Genomic DNA, 22,124 nt, shown 5'->3' on the forward strand with positions numbered 1-22,124 from the left:
AAAATCAGCAAAATAATCCTGGACAGAGTCAACACAAAAATCAAGGACAAAACACCACTCAACCAATGGAGAAATACAGCAGCAGTAATCAAATGGTTCAACAACATCCAAGACAAACAACAGCACAACTTTATCTCCTTTGATATCGAAGAATTTTACCCTTCCATCACGCAAGACCTACTGACTCAAGCACTAGACTTCGCCTCAGACTACGACTCAATCACAGGCAACGAAAGAAACATCATCATCCACGCAAAAAAACTCCATTCTCATCCACAACAGTACACCATGGCAAAAAAAGAACAATGCAACATTTGACGTCACTATGGGAAGTTTTGACGGAGCAGAAACGTGTGAACTCGTTGGGAGTTTCCTCCTCTCCCAGCTCGCTAGCCTCAATCTGAACCTTGGTATTTACCGTGATGACGGACTGGCAGTGTGTCGCGCCTCGCCAAGGAGCAGCGAGAATACCAAGAAGCGCATATGCCAAATTTTCAAAGAGAACGGCCTACGGATCACGATTGAAGCCAACAAGCAAACCGTCAACTTTCTTGACGTCACTTTCAACCTGAGAAATAACAGCTACCAACCATTCACGAAACCCAACACAACACTCCAATACGTGCACCATGACAGCAACCATCCACCCACCACCACGAAAAGAATACCTACCGGAATCAATAAAAGGCTATCGATGCTGTCATCTAGCAAAGCTGAATTTGACCAAGCAACCCCCCCGTACCAAAAAGCCCTTGATGAAAGCGGATACAATTTCACCCTCACCTATGAACCCACGCCAGGAAACCAGCCAAAAAAGAATAGAAAACGAAACGACATCATCTGGTACAACCCCCCATACAGCAAAAACGTCTCAACTAACATTGGACACAAATTCCTTAATCTGATCGACAAACACTTTCCCAAAGACAACACCCTAAGAAAAGTATTCAACAAGAACAACATTAAATTGAGCTACAGCTGTATGAACAATATACGACAAATCATCTCAAACCACAACAAAACAATTGCAAATGAGCCGTCGGCCCCCGGACAGAGCGACTCCAAAACCAACAAAGGCTGTAACTGTCGAAAGAAACCTGATTGCCCCCTCAACGGGGGATGCTTACAAACATCAGTTGTCTACCAATCTAAGGTAATACGCAAGGACATTAACACATCCGACACATATGTAGGATTAACCGAGGGAGAATTCAAAACCAGATGGAACAATCACAAGGCTTCTTTCAGGAACAAAAACCTGCGGAATAACATAGAACTCAGCAAACACATTTGGGACCTCAAAGACAATAATGTTGAATATTCAATAACATGGCAAATTCTTGCATCCAGCACACCTTACAATAGTGGTAATAAAAGATGCAACCTATGCTTGAAAGAGAAACTGTTTATTATTTACCGTCCAGACCTGTCATCCCTCAACAAGCGCAGCGAAATTGTATCAGCATGCCGCCACAGACGGAAACACCTCCTAGGTAACACATGAGCCAATCACCACGCCCCTACGCCAGCCTGTACCCACCCACTCTGTGCCCTATATAAACCATGGTATGTGAATGCTCCCAAATCTCCTGATGATTGAGGGAACCCCCTCATGAAACAGGCCTGTAGAGATGAAATAGTCTTGTGATTTTTTTCCCACACATACATATATTGCGCTCTACTACGGTATCGAGCACTATTTTTTGGATAACCTTATTAAGACATATATATATATATATATATATATATATAAGAAATACTTGACTTTCAGTGAATTCTAGCTATATATATAATTATTTTATTATATATATATATATATATATATATATATATATATATATATATATATATATATATATATATATATATATATATATATATTAGAGATGCGCGGATAGGCAATTATTTCATCCGCAACCGCATCAGAAAGTCGTCAACCATCCGCCATCCACCCGATGTAACATTTGATCAGAACCGCACCCGCCCGTTGTTATATATCTAATATAGACGATGCAAGGCATTAGTGAGGTTATAAAGCTTTTGCCTGTTAAAGAAAGGAGACTGATCCAATGCAGCACAGACATTTGCGTGCCACGCTGTCACGACCCAGACGCACACCAGTGCGCAATCATATGGGAGCCGCGCTGAGCGCACCTCCAAGCGCGTCTCGCTGCCGGCGACGGCCGGGTATGGGCCCGACGCTCCAGCGCCATCCATTTTCAGGGCTAGTTGATTCGGCAGGTGGGTTGTTACACACTCCTTAGCGGGTTCCGACTTCCATGGCCACCGTCCTGCTGTCTATATCAACCAGGGTGAGCCCCACCCCTTTCGTGAGCGCACTGCGCGCGGAGTGACCCCTGTTACGCGCCCCCGGCAACAGGGGTGGCGGGCAGGTAAGCTGCGCGGGCGGAGCGCGCGGAGTGACCCCTGTTATGAGCCCCCGGCCACGGGGGTGGCGGGCAGGTAAGCTGCATACCTGCTGCGCGTGACGCCGGCCGCGGCGAAGGCGGACGAGGCGGGGTGTCGGTGCGGTGGGCGCGGTGGTGACCCTGGACGTGCGTCGGGCCCTTCTCGCGGATCGCCTCAGCTACGGCTCCCGGTGGGGCCCTCTCGGGGGAAGGGGCCTCGGTCCCGGACTTCGGCGAGGCGTCTCTTCTCCGCTCCGTAAAAGTGTCCATCTCTTTTTTTTTCTTCTTCTGTTGTGGCATATGCTGCAGGTGCCTGCTCGTTTTTCGTATGTGGGTAACAACATTTAACTATGTATATATATTTACCAATTGGTTTAACTGCCACCCGCCTGAATCTATTTAAAATCTAATTTTTTTTTATTTCAACCGCCCGATCCCACCCGCGGATAAAATCTAATTTTTTTTCATTTCATCCGCCCGATCCGCGGATAATCCGCAGATTCCGCGGTTGTGCCCGCAAACCGCGCATCTCTAATATATATATATATATATATATATATATATATATATATATATATAATTATTTTATTATATATATATATATATATATATATATATATATATATATATATATATATATATATATATATATATATATATATATATATATATATATATATAATAAAATAAATACTTAAATTTCAGTGTTCATTTATTTACACATATACACACACATAACACTCATCTACTCATTGTTGAGTTAAGGGTTGAATTGTCCACCCTTGTTCTATTCTCTGTCACTATTTTTCTAACCATGCTGAACACCCTTTCGCAAGTACCCAGAAAGGTTTCGAGTACCACCAAAAAACCTGAATCTCTGAAGACAGTATAAAAATCTGTGTTAAAGGTGTACAAATACTGTTTGTATAATAAGCATGTTATTGTTTACAAATGAGGGTTTAAGAGTTCAGTACTAAAAAAAAAAGAAAAAAAAGAATGTGGCTTAAGTACAGTTTTTTAATTGAGCTGCTGCATTTTTTTGGTTGGGTTGTTTATTTATTTTGAGTAACTTCTACATTTCTAAAAGGGGAGGAATGTTATAGAGTGATCTATGTTTGTCTGTTGCCATCTCCTGGTGAATGTTGGCTATAGCGTACTGGGGTTACTTTTTGGTTGGCCAACGATTTACGTGGTGTTGCGCACCTGACGTCAGGTGTGTGAGTCTGTTCTGAAGTCTACAGTAAAGAGACGTACTTCATCCCCTCGCCTGGTTATTGCCTCCAACTCAATATATTACAACAACATTGCTGTTTACGGCAGACAAACTGCTTTACGGTAGAATAAAACATGACTGCTGTTCTTGTGTGTTGTTATACTGCCTAACAATAAACACACATAAAAAACCAAGAACTCGCCCTCCATCATTGGACAGTTATAACGTGTTTGGGCAGGCACGCTGTTTATATTGTGGGAAAGCGGACGTGAAAACAGGCTGTCGACACGTCACTCAGGTCCGCATGGAGCTGGAGGGGGCGTGGCTTCCGGCTCCGCCTGAATTTCGGGAGATTTTCGGGAGAAAATTTGTCCCGGGAGGTTTTCGGGAGAGGCGCTGAATTTCGGGAGTCTACCGGAAAATCCGGGAGGGTTGGCAAGTATGTGTAAATGGTAAATAAAAAGAGAATACAACAAATCCTTTTCAACTTATATTCAATTGAATCGACTGCAAAGACAAGATATTTAACGTGCCGACTGGAAAACTTTGTTATTTTTTTGCAAATATTAGCTCATTTGGAATGAGTTTCAAAAAAAAGCTGGCACAAGTGGCAAAAAAGACTGATAAAGTTAAAGTTAAAGTACCAATGATTGTCACACACACACTAGGTGTGGCGAGATTATTCTCTGCATTTGACCCATCACCCTTGATCACCCCCTAGGAGGTGAGGGGAGCAGTGGGCAGCAGCGGTGGCCGCGCCCGGGAATCATTTTGGTGATTTAACCCCCAATTCCAACCCTTGATGCTGAGTGCCAAGCAGGGAGGTAATGGGTCCCATTTTTTTTATAGTCTTTGGTATGACTCGGCCGGGGATTGAACTCACAACTTACCGATCTCAGGGCGGACACTCTAACCACTAGGCCACTGAGTAGTAAAGTTGAGGAATGCTCATCAAAGACTTATTTGGAACATCCCACAGGTGAACAGGCTAATTGGGAACGGGTGGGTGCCATGATTGGCTATAAAAGCAGCTAAAGCTACGAACTATGGGAGACCGGGCTGTGGAACGCTCTCCCTGACCACCTGAGGGCACCACAGACTGTGGATGCTTTTAAAAAAGGCTTAAAAACCCTTCTTATATAGATATATGCATACTAGTTCTAGCTATTAGGCTGTTCTAGTTTTTATTTTCTATCATCTTTTTATTATTTTTATTTTTTTTTAATACACTGTAGCACTTTGAGGTTTTTTGCTCAATGTAAAGTGCTTTTTTACAAATAAAATCTATTATTATTATTATTAATATTATTAAAAGCAGCTTCCATGAAATGCTCAGTCATTCACAAACAAGGATGGGGCGAGGGTCACCACTTTGTCGACAAATGCCTGAGCAAATTGTTTAAGAACAACATTTCTCAACCAAGCTATTGCAAGGAATTTAGGGATTTCACCATCTACGCTCCGTAATATCATCAAAAGGTTCAGAGATTCTGGAGAAATCACTGCACGTAAGCAGCAATGCCCGCGACCTTGGATCCCTCAGGCGGTTCTGCATCCATAAGCGACATCAATGGGTAAAGGATATCACCACATGGGCTCAGGAACACTTTCGAAAACCACTGTCAGTAACTACAGTTGGTCGCTACATCTGTAAGTGCAAGTTAAACCCTACTATGCATTTATCAACAACACCCAGAAACGCCTCGCCGGGCCCGAGCTCATCTAAGCTGGACTGATGCAAAGTGGAAAAGTATTCTGTGGTCTGACGAGTCCACATTTCAAATTGTTTTTGGAAACTGTGGACGTCGTGTCCTACGGACCAAAGAGGAAAAGGTGCAATGTGTAAAAAGGCAGCGTGTGTGATGGTATGGGGGTGTATTAGTGCCCAAGACATGGGTAACTTACACTTATCTGTGAAGGCACCATTAATGCTGAAAGGTAACCTCCTCCAACCTCCGAGGACAAAGCTACGGACAATGGGAGACCGGGCTTTCTGCTCCGCCGCTCCCAGTCTGTGAAACACTCTCCCTGACCACCTGAGGGCACCACAGACTGTAGATGCTTTTAAAAAAAGGCTTAAAAATCCTTCTTTTTAAAAATGCCTTTTTTTTTTTAGATGTATGCATACTAGTTCTAGCTATTAGGCTGTTCTAGTTTTTATTTTTAATTTTTTTTTTTAATTTTTTTTTTTTTTAAATATTTATTTTATTTATTTTTTTAATACACCGTAGCACTTTGAGGTTGTTTGCTCAATGTAAAGTGCTTTTTTTACAAATACAATCTACTATTATTATTATACAGGTTTTGGAGCAACATATGTTGCCATCCAAGCAACGTTATCATGGACGCCCCTGCTTATTTCAGCAAGACAATGCCAAGATAATACCACGTGCAGATGAGTGGCCATCACACCTTTCTTACCTGCTTGATTGGTGGTCACAGAGACAGAAACACTCTGGCCGGCCCCTTCAGCGGCAGCCTGGGAGACCCCGTTGCGTGCTTGCACCAGGAAGGTGTAGTGGGTGTGGGCCCTCAGCTCGCTCACCACCACCCGAGTACCCCTCAAGCCGGTCCGGCCCGGAGAGAACAGCACGTCAGAGCTGCATGGTTGGCACAGCTGGGAGCCCGGAACTCGCCTGGTGGACTCTCTCTGATAGACGCCTCTGCCGGACTGGACTTCCGGTCCCACGATCCCCTGGTCCGACTGCATGCCTCGGCCTAGGTGCTGAGCGTCAGGCTGGGTGGCGCTGTGGTTCCGGGGGAGGCCTTTGGCGCCCGTCTGAGCGTGGTTGGCGCTTTGACAGACCAGGCACTCCAGGTTGTAGCTGATGTCGCTCCGGCCTCCCAGTCGGCGAGGCGGACCCCACTCCAGAACCACCGAGGTCTCGTTCACCACCGAAATCAGCTGCTGTGGAGCTGATGGAGGCTCTGAGGACCAGAGGAACATTGACAAAAACCAACTGGATTAAAATCTGGTGTACGGTAGTACGGTATACCGGTACTAGTAAAATACCGCCATACTAATGAATCATATTCGGTGCAATACTGCCTCTAAAAAGTACCGGTTCTCTTTTTTTTTTTTTTTAAACGTGGTGACATTGCTGGTTTTACAAGCAGAGGAGCATGTTTGGCAGTGCACACACACAGAGTACTTACAAGCAGACACAGTGTGTGGACAGAAAAGGGAGAACGGACGCATTTTGGGTGTAAAAAGTCAAGATAAAGGTGAAGTTATAACACTGAAACACCCTCAGGAAGAGCTGCTTTAAGACATGGCTAGCTAGCTAGCAGCTAAGTTTCTTACAAGTAGTATTATCACTGGGAGACAAGGAGGAGCTAAACCATACTTGCCAAACCTCCCGGATTTTCCGGGAGACTCCCGAAATTCAGCGCCTCTCCCGAAAACCTCCCGGGACAAATTTTCTCCCGAAAATCTCCCGAAATTCAGGCGGAGCTGGAGGCCACGCCCCCTCCAGCTCCATGCGGACCTGAGTCCGCTTTCCCACAATATAAAGAACGTCTACAGTAAAGCAGTCCGTCTGCCGTAAACAGCAATGTTGTGACACTCTTAAACAGGACAATACTGCCATCTAGTGCATTTGATGAAAGCACTTTTGTGCGTGCCACACAGCAATGCATCATCAGAGAGGGTGTTCAACATGGTTAGAAAGATAGTGACAGAGAATGGAACAAGGATGGACAATTCAACCCTTAACTCAACAATGAGTAGATGAGTGTTATGTGTGTATATGTGTAAGTAAATGAACACTGAAATTCAAGTATTTCTTTTGTTTATATATATATATATATATATATATATATATATATATATATATATACATATATATAGCTAGAATTCACTGAAAGTCAATTATTTCTTATATATATATATATATATATATATATATATATATATATATATATATAGCTAGAATTCACTGAAAGTCAATTATTTCTTATATATATATATATATATATATATATATATATATATATATATATATATATATATATATATATATATAGCTAGAATTCACTGAAAGTCAATTATTTCTTATATATATATATATATATATATATATATATATATATATATATATATATATATATCCATCCATCCATCCATCCATTTTCTACCGCTTATTCCCTTCGGGGTCGCGGGGATATATATATATATATATATATATACATATATATATAGCTAGAATTCACTGAAAGTCAATTATTTCTTATATATATATATATATATATATCCATCCATCCATCCATCCATTTTCTACCGCTTATTCCTTTCGGGGTCGCGGGGATATATATATATATATACATATATACATATATACATATATATATATATATATATATATATATATATAGCTAGAATTCACTGAAAGTCAATTATTTCTTATATATATATATATATATATATATATATATATATATATATATATATATATATATATATATATATATATATATATATATATCCATCCATCCATCCATCCATCCATTTTCTACCGCTTATTCCCTTCGGGGTCGCGGGGATATATATATATATATATATATATATATATATATATATATACATATATACATATATATATATATATATATATATATATATACATACATACATATGAAATACTTGATTTGGTGAATTATAGCTGTAAATATACTCCTCCCCTCTTAACCACGCCCCCAACCGCGCCCCCCGCACCCACCCCCCGAAATTGGAGGTCTCAAGGTTGGCAAGTATGAGCTAAACATGCTTCACTACACGCCGTGGGAGGATACAATAGCTCGCCGCTAACAAAAGCTAGCGCTTCTGAATGTAAACAAACGCCATGGGTGGATCTACACCTGAAATCCACTGTAATGATACCAAGTACAATAGCGTATATGTTGTTCTATTTGTTGTTGTTGTTTTTAATCCAATTGATTTTATTGTTTTGATTTTGTACGGTGTCCTTGAGTGCCCAGAAAGGTGCCTTATAAGTCAAATGTATTTTTATTATTATTATTATCTAGTCGATACTACTATGATTACATCGATATTTTTTATCGTTACAATCCTTTTTCCTGTTTAAAAAAAAATCATATTATGTTTATAAAGTCATTAAATATGTCCCTGGACTTTGAATATGACCAATGTATGATCCTGTAACTACTTGGTATCGCATCGATACCTAAATGTGTGGTATCGTCCAAAACTAATGTAAAGTATCAAAGAAGAGAAGAATAAGTGATTAATACATTTTAACAGAAGTGTAGATAGAACATGTTAAAACAGAAAACAGGGCGACACCTACCCTTTACATCAGTATTTTTTGTACCATATTATTATTGGTTTATTAGGTATTTTAATTTAATTTAAAAATAATTAAACTGCTGTATTAATCATTCACGGATGTAATTGTGTCACAATGCGTGAAGTGGGATTAAATAAGCTTTGCTTCTTCCTACTCCTTTTCGGTCATGATGTAACTGAATAACTAATTACTCTTACAATGAGGTAGCTGAGTTGCTAATTAAATTACTTTTGGCAGAAGTAACTTGTAACTGATTACTTTTTTTGAGGCATGACCAGCAACCCTGAGCGTGCTAAAGCGCTACCTTCGTCTGGAGCGTTTCCACGGCGACACAGAGCGGGTCACGGTGCACCGGTTGGAGACGAGTAGATACTAGTTACTTGATAAACCATCAAACTGGAAAGATATTTGAAGCCAGTGAAGCTAAACATCAACTTTTGAGGTGTTTTACATTATTAAAAGTTATTATTATTATTACTTTTTTAATTTATTTTATTTTGTCCTGTCCAGCTATTTCGGCAAATCATATAGTTGACTTTACTCAAGAGAAGTGTTGGATACTTTATTTGTATTTGACTTCATTAAATGGATTTATATTAATGTGGATAAGACAAAGAGACAACAAAAAACAATAACAATAACAACAACGTCAACAAATAGGGTATGTATAAATATGATAGTAAAAGTGATAGTAAAGAAGCAGTTAGTGAAGTAAATACTAATAACACAAAAATGACAATGAACATTATTATACTACAAATGGATAAATACAAATACCAATAAAAATAACATTATTGATAATGAGGAATAACAATAATTACCTCTATTATCAACAATAAAATTGTTTCAAATGCAACAATACATACATGTAATGATAACTTGAAATACAAAAGAAAGCAGACAAATGGAGGGGAAGAAACAGAACTGTATTAACCTTGTAGATTGTTATAGTAAAAATAGGTTTAGCTTTGTCAGTGCGTTACCCAGTTTACCCTAGGGCAGGGGTCGGCAACCCAAAATGTTGAAAGAGCCATATTGGACCAAAAATACAAAAACAAATCTGTCTGGAGCCGCAACAAATTAAAAGCCATATTACATGAGATATAAATTGAATTAAGAGGACTTAAAGGAAACTAAATGAGCTCAAATATAGCTACAAACAAGGCATTATGATGCAATATGTACATATAGCTAGCCTAAATAGCATGTTAGCATCGATTAGCTCGCAGTCATGCAGTGACCAAATATGTCTGATTAGCACTCCACACAAGTCAATAACATCAACAAAACTCACCTTTGTGCATTCACGCACAACGTTAAAAGTTTGGTGGACAAAATGAGACAGTTAGGGTGACCAGGTGTCCGGATTTAGGCCGGACAGTCCGGATTTTTTATGCCCTGTCCGGCGTCCGGCGCAGCATCAAGCCGGACACGTATTTGTCCTCCTTTTTGAGGCACTAGGCTTGAAGAGCGGAGTTTCTTCATCTTTGCTGGGCTGCAGCGCGATAGCCAATCAAAGACCGTAAAAAATGCCCCCAACGCAGTAACGTATCAAATGATTGGCTAAGAGCTGTGTCGGATACAAATCTGCTTATCATTGGTTAAAAAAGTAAACAATGGTTCATGTGCTGTTGCGGCATGACATTGACAGAAAGTTAGCATCATGCCAAAACGCAAGACCTCGTTTAATTCTGAATGGACAAAAGAGAACGAATTTATAACGAAAAGCAGCCGAGACTCATTCCATGGCTTCTGCACACTTTGTCGATGTGATGTCGACGTAAGTACCGTATTTTCCGCACTATAAGGCGCACCTAAAAACCACAAATTTTCTCAAAAGCTAACAGTGCGCCTTATAACCCGGTGCGCTTTATTACGATTCATTTTCATAAAGTTTCGATCTCGCAACTTCGGTAAACAGCCGCCATCTTTTTTCCCGGTAGAACAGGAAGCGCTTCTTCTTCTACGCAAGCAACCGCCAAGGAAAGCACCCGCCCCCATAGAACAGGAAGCGCTTCTTCTACTGTAAGCTACCGCCCGCCCCCGGAAGAAGAAGAAAAAACGCGCGGATATCACCGTACGTTTCATTTCCTGTTTACATCTGTAAAGACCACAAAATGGCTCCTACTAAGCGAAAAGGATCCGGTTCATAAAAAGACGCAATCTCTCCATCCGCACACGGATTACTACCGTATTTCACAGCAACTGATATTCCTGTGAACCGCACTGTGGAACGGGAGCACGTACGGTGAATATTCGCACCACAGGGAATGAGAAGTCATCCTTCACTGTGGTTCTAGCTTGCCATGCTAACTTCCACCCATGGTGATATTCAAAAGGAAGACCTTGCCAAAAGAGACCTTTCCAGCCGGCGTCATCATAAAAGCTAACTCGAAGGGATGGATGGATGAAGAAAAGATGAGCGAGTGGTTAAGGGAAGTTTACGCGAAGAGGCCGGGTGGCTTTTTTCACACAGCTCCGAAGGCGAACACACCTTCACTAAGACGGGCAGACAGCGCCGGACGACATACGCCAACATTTGCCAGTGGATCGTAAATGCCTGGGCAGATATTTCGGTCACAACTGTGGTCCGAGCTTTCCGGAAGGCAGGATTCACAGAACAACAGCGACACTGACTCCCGATGACTTCGACGAGACGGAACCGGCCATTTTGGATACCACGCTTGCGCAACTTTTCAATTCGGACACCGAAGACGAAGAATTCGAAGGATTTACGAATGAAGAATAACTTCAGAAGGTGAGCGCTATGTTTATTTTGTGTGTTGTGACATTAACGTTCGAGCAACATTATGTTACTATTGCTCTACACCATTTTGAATTTTACTATGTTTGTGATTGCACATTTGCGTACATTTTGGGACAGAGTTGTTAGAACGCTGGTTTTCAATATATTATTAAAGTTTGACTGAACTATCTGACTGTTTTTTTGACATTCCCTTTAGCGCAGCGTAGGCGCGGCTTATAATCCGGGGCGGCTTATTGGTGGACAAAGTTATGAAATATGTAATTCATTGAAGGTGCGGCTAATAATCCGGTGCGCCTTATAGTGCGGAAAATACGGTAGTCAGGGGAAAGCTGCAATTGAACGGCATGCGGGTACGGATAAACATAAAAGTAATAAACGTGCGGAAGGTACCTCTTCAATGAGGACATTTTTTCGTGCAGTTTCGTCGCCCCTGGATGACAAGATAACCGCTGCGGAGCTGTGCAAGGTGTACCATGCTGTAAAGCAGTGGTTCTCAAATGGGGGTACGCGTACCCCTGGGGGTATGTAATGTAATGTAAGTTCATAAACTGAACATCAAATCAAGTCGGCTATTCCATTCATTACCATAAAGCCAGAGTTTCCCCCATGCCATGATGGTTTGACCCTCACTAAAATGTCTGTCAAAAAGAAGTGTGAAAAGAAATGCAACAATGCAATATTCAGTGTTGACAGCTAGATTTTTTGTAGACATGTTCCATAAATATTGATGTTAAAGATTTCTTTTTTTGTGAAGAAATGTTTAGAATTAAGTTCCTGAATCCAGATGGATCTCCATTACAATCCCCAAAGAGGGCACTTTAAGTTGATGATTACTTCTATGTGTAGACATCTTTATTTATAATTGAATCACTTGTTTATTTTTCAACAAGTTTTTAGTTATTTTATATATTTTTTTCCAAATAGTTCAAGAAAGACCACTACAAATGAGCAATATTTTGCACAATTTAATAAATCAGAAACTGATGACATAGTGCTGTATTTTACTTCTTTATCTCTTTTTTTCAACAAAAAATGCTTTGCTCTGATTAGGGGCCACTTGAATTAAAAAAATGTTCACAGGGGGTACATCACTGAAAAAAGGTTGAGAACCACTGCTGTAAAGCATCACCAGTCCTACAGAAGTTTAGACTTCGGCATGAAAGTGGACCGGGAGATTTTCAGTGACTAGCCCACAGCTAAAGGGATGGCCTGTGGCCGAACAAAAGCCAAGGCATTGTGCGAGAACGTCATCGCTCACCATTCAGTACAGGAACATACCGACTACATAAAAGAAAACAACCTACCCTTTTCCGTGGCAACCGACGCCTCAAATAAAAGAACAAACAAGTGTTTTTCCCATTGTGGTAAGGTATTTTCACTTTGATGAAGGCATCCAACATGTCCTGTTGGATTTTTATAGTGACAGCAACGAAACGTCAGAAGCCATAACAAACCAGCTGCTGGCAAAACTTGAGATGTCTGGCTTAGAGGTGAAAAACATGTCTGCATATGCAGCAGACAATGCCAGTGTCAATTGTGGCAAACATAACAGTGTGTATCAGAAGCTGAAACTGAGCCAAAAAGATGTGCTCCCTGCAAACTGTTTGGCCCATATTCTGCATAACGCAACCAGATATGCAGCAAGCAGCCTTGATGTTGATGTGGACAATTTTTTGTGGCATTTTTCTTTTTATTATATATGTTAACTACATATAAGTCCACACATGTTATGCTTTGTGGCACTCTGCACTTGAAAAGATTCATCTCAGTGGTCACTTTTTGAACACCACAATGTATTGAATAAATACAAATACTGTTAACAAACACTTGACTTTAATATTTTTTCCTATTCAGCCACACAAACATCATCTTTAAACCACTCAAAATTGTACTATAAATAAGGTATACCAGAGTCCTATGTACACCATAGTCATTTATTGATATGCCGCATAATGTCCTCCTTTTTGGTGTCATAGAAATGGTCACCCTAGCTTTTTCAGTGCGTTACCCAGTTTACCCTAGGGCAGGGGTCGGCAACCCAAAATGTTGAAAGAGCCATATTGGACCAAAAATACAAAAACAAATCTGTCTGGAGCCGCAACAAATTAAAAGCCATATTACATACAGATAGTGTGTCATGAGATATACATTGAATTAAGAGGACTTAAAGGAAACTAAATGAGCTCAAATATAGCTACAAATGAGGCATAATGATGCAATATGTACATATAGCTAGCCTAAATAGCATGTTAGCATCGATTAGCTTGCAGTCATGCAGTGACCAAATGTCTGATTAGCACTCCACACAAGTCAATAACATCAACAAAACTCACCTTTGTGGGTTCATGCACAACGTTAAGTTTGGTAGACAAAATGAGACAGAAAAAAAAGTGGCATAAAACACGTCCTAGAAAGTCGGAGAAAGTTATACATGTAAACAAACTAAGGTGAGTTCAAGGACCGCCAAAATTAGTAGGACACAACGGCACTCGCCAAATACTCGAATGTGAAGCATGTTTAATATAAACAGTGTGATTTATAACAATTAGGGAGGTTTGTGTCATGTTTGTCCTCCTACAGAAACCATATTAAAACAAAAAATATTTTTTTCCCCCCCCTCATCTTTTTCCATTTTTCATACATTTTTGAAAAAGCTCCAGAGAGCCACTAGGGCGGCGCTAAAGAGAGCCGCGGGTTGCCGACCCCTGCCCTAGGGCAACAACGTTATTAAAAGTTCAAGTTAAAATACCAATGATTGTCACACACACACACTAGGTTATTCTCTGCATTTGACCCATCACACTAGATCAACCCTGGGAGGTGAGGGGAGCAGTGAGCAGCAGCAGTGGCCGCGCCCCGGGAATCATTTTTGGTGATTTAACCCCCCAATTCCAACCCTTGATGCTGAGTGCCAAGCAGGGAGGTAATGGCTCCCATTTTTAATAGTCTTTGGTATGACTCGACCGGGGTTTGAACTCACAACCTAGCAATATTAAATGTGAAATTGTCGGATATTTGCTTGAAAAAAAAAATCGCACAATTCTTAGCACTAAAAAGTACATCTTTGTAGTAATAATGATGATTAAAGCCTTTGTTTGTTAGGTTAAGTTAAAGTTAAAGTTAAGTTAAAGTAGCAATGATTGTCACACACACACTAGGTGTGGTGAAATGTGTCCTCGGCATTTGACCCATCACCCTTGATCACCCCCTGGGAGGTGAGGGGAGCAGTGAGCAGCAGCAGTGGCCGCACCCCGGGAATCATTGTGGTGATTTTATTCCCCAATTCCCCTGGTCCTTCATACCGACAGCCATCAGACTGTATAATGTGTATGTTCCTTTTGACTGTACATGTACTGTAAATGTACAATGTATTTATTATGTTATTCACATGTGAATAATGCTGTATAATAGACTGTATTTATGTTATTCACATGTGAATAATGCTGTATAATAAACTGTATTTATGTTATTCACATCCGAATAATGCTGTAAAATAGACTGTATTTATATTATTCACATTTGAATAATGCTGTAAAATAGACTGTATTTATGTTATTCACATTTGAATAATGCTGTATAATAGACTGTATTCATATTATTCATATGTGAATATTGCTGTATAATAGACTGTATTTACGTTATTCACATGTGAATAATGATGTATAATAGACTGTATTTATATTATTCACATGTGAAAAATTCTGTATAATAGACTGTATTTATATTATTCACATGTGAATAATGCTGTATAATAGAGTGTATTTATATTATTCACATGTAAATAATGCTGTATAATACTGTATTTACAGTATATTATTCACATGTGAATAATGCTGTATAATAGACTGTATTTATATTATTTACATGTGAATAATGCTGTATAAAAGACTGTATTTATATTATTCACATGTGAATAATGCTCTATGATAGACTGTATTTATATTATTCACATGTGAATAATGCTTTATAATAGACTGTATTTATGTTATTCACATGTGAATAATGCTATATAATAGACTGTATTTACATTATTCACATGTGAATAATGCTGTAAAATAGACTGTATTTATGTTATTCACATGTGAATAGCGCTGTATAATAGACTGTATTTATATTATTCACATGTGAATAATGCTGTATAATAGGCTGTATTTATATAATTCACATGTGAATAATGCTGTATAATAGACTGTATTTATATTATTCAGATGTGAATAATGCTGTATAATAGACTGTATTTATATTATTCACATGTGAATAATGCTGTATAATAGACTGCATTCATATTATTCACATGTAAAAAATACCTAAGTGTTTATTGTCTATTCTATTCAATCCCAACCCTTGATGCTGAGTGCCAAGCAGGGAGGTAACGGGTCCCATTTTTATAGTCTTTGGTATGACTCGACTTACCGATCTCAGGGCGGACACTCTCACCACGAGGCCACTGAGTAGGTACGTCTTCAATTAGAGGAAGTGTGTTTAGCCTAAACATTGATGCCACTTCATTTTACACACTACGGCATTTCTACCAGGTCTTCTATCGTACCGTGGCGTTGATACCGTGAGATTTTGATATCGTCACATCCCTGTCAGTTTGTGGCATCAGACAAAAATCCGCATTTGATTCAACGTTTTCTGTTATTTTTGGTGTTTGTCCAAACCAGAAGTTGTTTTTTTTTTTGTTTTTTTTTGTCCAGGCATGAAAACCACGTGCTCCGCATGAGCGTAATTAAGTTTCTGGACTTCACTGAGAGGTTTGAACAAGGAGAAAGAGGACATTTGTCTTTAACGGGACGAGGATGGTGGTTTAGTCATCGGTAACAGGATCACCGGACAAGAGCGCCATTCAAAAAAAAGTGCATGTTGGAGATGTGTTGAGTTGGCTTTTCTGCGCCAAATAACAGGTCTTGCCTGTGTCGCATTGTCTACCCAGCATGCATTAGGACAGTGTTTTTCAACCACTGTCCTAATGCAGATATTGCCTGGTGTGCCGTGGAAAATGATGCAACTTCACCTAACTGGTCCAAAAAATATTTTTTTGCAAATCATAATAATAATAATAATAATAATATATTCTATTTGTAAAAAGCACTTTACAAATAGAATTTATTATTATTATTATAATTTGCAATTTTTTTTTTAAATTTAAAAAAAAATTTTTTTTAATTTTTTTATTTTATTTTATTTTATTTTATTTATTTATTTATTTATTTATTTTTGACCAGTTAGGTGAAGTTGCATCACAATCAACCTCAAAAGTGCTACAGTGTATAAAAAAAAAAAAAAAAAAAAAGATAATCAAAATAAATAAAAATAATCAATCAATGTTTATTTATATAGCCCTAAATCACAAGTGTCTCAAAGGGCTGCACAAGCCACAACGACATCCTCGGTACAAAGCCCACATAAGGGCAAGGAAAAACTCACCCTAAATAAAAACTAGAATGAGCACGCATATATCTAAAAAAATGCACTTTTAAAAAGAAGGGTTTTTAAGCCTTTTTTGAAAGCATTCACAGTCTGTGGTGCCCTCAAGTGGTCGGGGACAGTGTTCCACTGACTGGGAGAGGTGGAACAGAAAGCCTGGTCTCCCATATTCCAGAGCTTTGTCCTCGGAGTTTGGAGGAGTTTGTGTTCATGTCGTGTGAAGGATTTGGTGGTGAGCAGTTCTTTGAGGTAGAAAGGGGCATTTCCATGGAGGCACTGGTGGGTTAGTAGGGAGACTTTGTATTCAACCCTGAGTGGAACAGGAAGCCAGTGAAGGGAATTGAGAACCGGTGTGACGTGGTCATATTTCCGCACTCTCACCAGGATCCTAGCAGCACTATTCTGTAAGTACGGCAGCTTCTGGATGTTCTTGCCGGAGATCCCGACAAGAAGTGAGTTGCGGTAGTCTAGCCTACTAATCAATAATTATAATCTGAGAGTAACCATGTCTGATTGTGGCGGTCCGCTCCCTGTACGATCAGTGCCAGAGCTTGGTCCGCATTGCCGGCAGTAAGTCGGACACGTTTCCAGTGAGGGTTGGACTCCGGGCCAAGGCTGCCCTTTGATTAGGTTTTGGATTAGGTCTCTGCTTTTTTGCAGATGATGTGGTCCTGATGGCTTCATCGGGCCAGGACCTTCAGCTCTCACTGGATCGGTTCGCAGCCGAGTGTGAATCGACTGGTCCGAGTCCATGGTTCTCGCCCGGGAAAGGGTGGAGTGCCATCTCCGGGTTGGGGAGGAGACCCTGCCCCAAGTGGAGGAGTTCAAGTACCTGGGAGTCTTGTTCACGAGTGAGGGAAGAGTGGATGGTGAGATCAACAGGTGGCGTCTTCAGTAATGCGGACGCTTTATCGATCCGTTGTGGTGAAGAAGGAGCTGAGTCGGAAGGCAAAGCTCTCAATTTACCGGTCGATCTACGTTCCCATCCTCACCTATGGTCATGAGCTTTGGGTTATGACCGAAAGGACAAGATCACGGGTACAAGCGGCCAAAATGAGTTTCCTCTGCCGGGTGGCGGGTCTCTCCTTTAGAGATAGGGTGAGAAGCTCTGTCATCCGGGAAGAGCTCAAAGTAAAGCCGCGGCTCCTCCACATGGAGAGGAGCCAGATGAGGTGGTTCGGGCATCTGGTCAGGATGCCACCCGAACGCCTCCCTAGGGAGGTGTTTAGGGCACGTCCGACCGGTAGGAGGCCACGGGGAAGACCCAGGACACGTTGGAAAGACTATGTCTCCCGACTGGCCTGGGAACGCCTCGGGATCCCCGGGAGGAGCTGGACCAAGTGGCTGGGGAGACCCGACCTCGGATAAGCGGAAGAAGACGGATGGATGAATGGATGTTCAACTTAACTTACAGACTCTACCTCCAGAGGTGGATTACTAGCGTTCTGAGGCTCTCTAACCTGCTTACCTCTCCTCTAATACAGTAGCTGCTTGTCTTCGTCATATAAAACTGCCTCTGAACGGGAGTGAGCTTTGGGTTATGACCGAAAGGACAAGATCACGGGTACAAGCGGCCGAAATGAGTTTCCTCCCCCGGGTGGCGGGTCTTTTCCTTAGAGATATGGTGAGAAGCTCTGCCATCCGGGAGGAACTCAAAGTAAAGCCACGGCTCCTCCACATCGAGAGGAGCCAGATGAGGTGGTTCGGGCATCTGGTCAGGATGCCACCCGATCGCCTCCCTAGGGAGGTGTTTAGGGCACGTCCGACCGGTAGGAGGCCACGGGGAAGACCCAGGACATGTTGGGAAGACTATGTCTCCCGGCTGGCCTGGGAACGCCTCGGGATCCCCGGGAGGAGCTGGACCAAGTGGCTGGGGAGACCCGACCTCGGATAAGCGGAAGAAGACGGATGGATGAATGGATATTCAACTTAACTTACAGACTCTACCTCCAGAGGTGGATTACTAGCGTTCTGAGGCTCTCTAACCTGCTTACCTCTCCTCTAATACAGTAGCTGCTTGTCTTCGTCATATAAAACTGCCTCTGAACGGTCATGAGCTTTGGGTTATGACCGAAAGGACAAGATCACGGGTACAAGCGGCCCAAATGAGTTTCCTCCCCCGGGTGGCGGGTCTTTTCCTTAGAGATAGGGTGAGAAGCTCTGCCATCCGGGAGGAGCTCAAAGTAAAGCCGCTGCTCCTCCACATGGAGAGGAGCCAGATGAGGTGGTTCGGGCATCTGGTCAGGATGCCACCCGAACGCCTCCCTAGGGAGGTGTTTAGGGCACGTCGGACCGGTAGGAGGCCACGGGGAAGACCCAGGACACGTTGGGAAGACTATGTCTCCCGGCTGGCCTGGGAACGCCTCGGGATCCCCGGGAGGAGCTGGACCAAGTGGCCGGGTCCTCCAGAGGTGGATTACTAGCGTTCTGAGGCTCTCTAACCTGCTTACCTCTCCTCTAATACAGTAGCTGCTTGTCTTCGTCATATAAAACTGCCTCTGAACGGTCATGAGCTTTGGGTTATGACCGAAAGGACAAGATCACGGGTACAAGCGGCCCAAATGAGTTTCCTCCCCCGGGTGGCGGGTCTTTTCCTTAGAGATATGGTGAGAAGCTCTGCCATCCGGGAGGAGCTCAAAGTAAAGCCGCGGCTCCTCCACATGGAGAGGAGCCAGATGAGGTGGTTCGGGCATCTGGTCAGGATGCCACCCGAACGCCTCCCTAGGGAGGTGTTTAGGGCACGTCCGACCGGTAGGAGGCCACGGGGAAGACCCAGGACACGTTGGGAAGACTATGTCTCCCAACTGGCCTGGGATCGCATCGGGATCCCTCGGTAAGAGCTGGACCAAGTGGCTGGGGAGACCCGACCTCGGATAAGCGGAAGAAGACGGATGGATGAATGGATGTTCAACTTAACTTACAGACTCTACCTCCAGAGGTGGATTACTAGCATTCTGAGGCTCTCTAACCTGCTTACCTCTCCTCTAATACAGTAGCTGCTTGTCTTCGTCATATAAAACTGCCTCTGAACGGTCATGAGCTTTGGGTTATGACCAAAAGGACAAGATCACGGGTACAAGCGGCCCAAATGAGTTTCCTCCCCCGGGTGGCGGGTCTTTTCCTTAGAGATAGGGTGAGAAGCTCTGCCATCCGGGAGGAGCTCAAAGTAAAGCCGCGGCTCCTCCACATGGAGAGGAGCCAGATGAGGTGGTTCGGGCATCTGGTCAGGATGCCACCCGAACGCCTCCCTAGGGAGGTGTTTAGGGCACGTCCGACCGGTAGGAGGCCACGGGGAAGACCCAGGACACGTTGGGAAGACTATGTCTCCCGGCTGGCCTGGGAACGCAACGGGATCCCCCGGTAAGAGCTGGACCCAGTGGGTGGGGAGAGGAAAGCCTGGGCTTCCCTGCTTAGGCTGCTGCTAAGCGGAAGAAGATGGATGGAGTAACCATGTAGTACTCCATGTCAGTAGGTGACAGCAGGTAATTAATTGCTTCGTAAAAATCGGAATGTGTCGGGTGAGACGAGGATGGTTTGTTGTGATCCCAATATGCAGACCACAGCGGGAGGCAGTGTGCAGGTAAAAAAAAAAGTATGTAATGCTTAAACCACAAAAGGGGCAGGGAAAGGAAAAGGCAATGGCTATGCAAAACTGAAAGTAAAACTGAACTGGCTACAAAGTAAACAGAAACAGAATGCTGGACGACAGCAAAAACTTACGGCATCCACAAAGTACATTAACGTTTCTTGCTTTTTCTGAAAAAAATGTGCCTTGCCTCAAAAAAGGTGCGTTAGGAGGTGTGTACAAGCGAGCGTACTTACGGGAACAGGCCATGAAGGGAGGGTCACCGGCAGCCCGGAAGAAGCCGGAGTGGCAGTCGCAGACGGCGGAGCCTTCCCGGAGCGAGTAGCTGTGTGGAGGACACTTGGAGCATCCGGCCTCAGGCGACCTGGACTTGTAGAAACCTGCCGCACACGCTGCAGAAACAACAGGAATAAACGTTATTCATCATCGAATTTCCTCGCTCCCAAATATTCCGAAGTCAGCTTTATTATAAGAAAATGGAAGAGTTTGGGAACAACAGCAACCAAGTGACAGAGAGGGGGTCAGCATAGTGCAAAGACTTTCTGCACAGTCAGTTGCTACAGAGCTCCAAAATTCATGTGACCTTCCAATTAGCCCACATACAGTACGCAGAGAGCTCCATGGAATGGGTTTTCATGGCCGAGCGGCTGAATCTAAGCCATACATCACCAAGTCCAATGCAAAGTGTGGGATGCAGTGGTGTAAAGGACATCACCACTGGACTCTAGAGCAGTGGAGACGCCATCTCTGGACTGATGAATCACACTTTTCCGTCTGGCACTCTGATGGACCAGTCTGGGTTTGGAGGTTGCCAGGAGAACGCTACATTTCGGACTGCATTGTGCCGACTGTGAAATTTGGTGGAGGAGGAATTATGGTGTGGGGTTTGTTTTTCAGGAATTGGGCTAGGCCTCTTAGCACCTACTCTTCAGTTGCATGGTGGGGCCCCTCAGTACATCACTGACTTGTTATGCCCCTACTCTTCAGTTGCATGGCGGGGCCCCTCACTACATCACTGACTTGTTATGCCCCTACTCTTCAGTTGCATGGTGGGGCCCCTCAGTACATCACTGACTTCTTACGCTCCTACTCTTCAGTTGCATGGTGGGGCCACTCAGTACATCACTGACTTCTTATTCCCCCTACTTTTCAGTGCATGGTGGGGCCCCTCAGTACATCACTGACTTGTTATGCCCCTACTCTTCAGTTGCATGGCGGGGCCCCTCACTACATCACTGACTTCTTATGCCCACTACTCTTCAGTTGCATGGTGGGGGCCCTCACTACATCACTGACTTGTTATGCCACTACTCTTCAGTTGCATGGCGGGGCCCCTCAGTACATCACTGACTTGTTATGCCCCTACTATTCAGTTACATGGCAGGGCCCCTCAGTACATCACTGACTTGTTATG

The 22,124-nt window shown here is 42.5% G+C and overlaps 1 protein-coding gene across 2 annotated transcripts in view; it reads right to left on the reverse strand.

Annotated features, from left to right (window-relative positions):
• The window catches only part of LOC133618411 (ephrin type-A receptor 4-B-like), a 195,104-nt gene that overhangs the window by 84,755 nt on the left and 88,225 nt on the right, over positions 1-22,124 (reverse strand). For both annotated transcript variants that reach the window (XM_061978747.2, XM_061978746.2), the window contains exons 6-7: positions 20,947-21,102; positions 6,043-6,549 (exon numbers count right to left, since the gene is read on the reverse strand). In XM_061978747.2, coding sequence (XP_061834731.1) covers positions 6,043-6,549; positions 20,947-21,102 — 663 coding nt within the window. The remainder of the gene's footprint in view (positions 1-6,042; positions 6,550-20,946; positions 21,103-22,124) is intronic.

Source organism: Nerophis lumbriciformis, linkage group LG19 (genome assembly GCF_033978685.3).
Source record: "Nerophis lumbriciformis linkage group LG19, RoL_Nlum_v2.1, whole genome shotgun sequence".
Lineage (NCBI taxonomy): Eukaryota > Metazoa > Chordata > Actinopteri > Syngnathiformes > Syngnathidae > Nerophis > Nerophis lumbriciformis.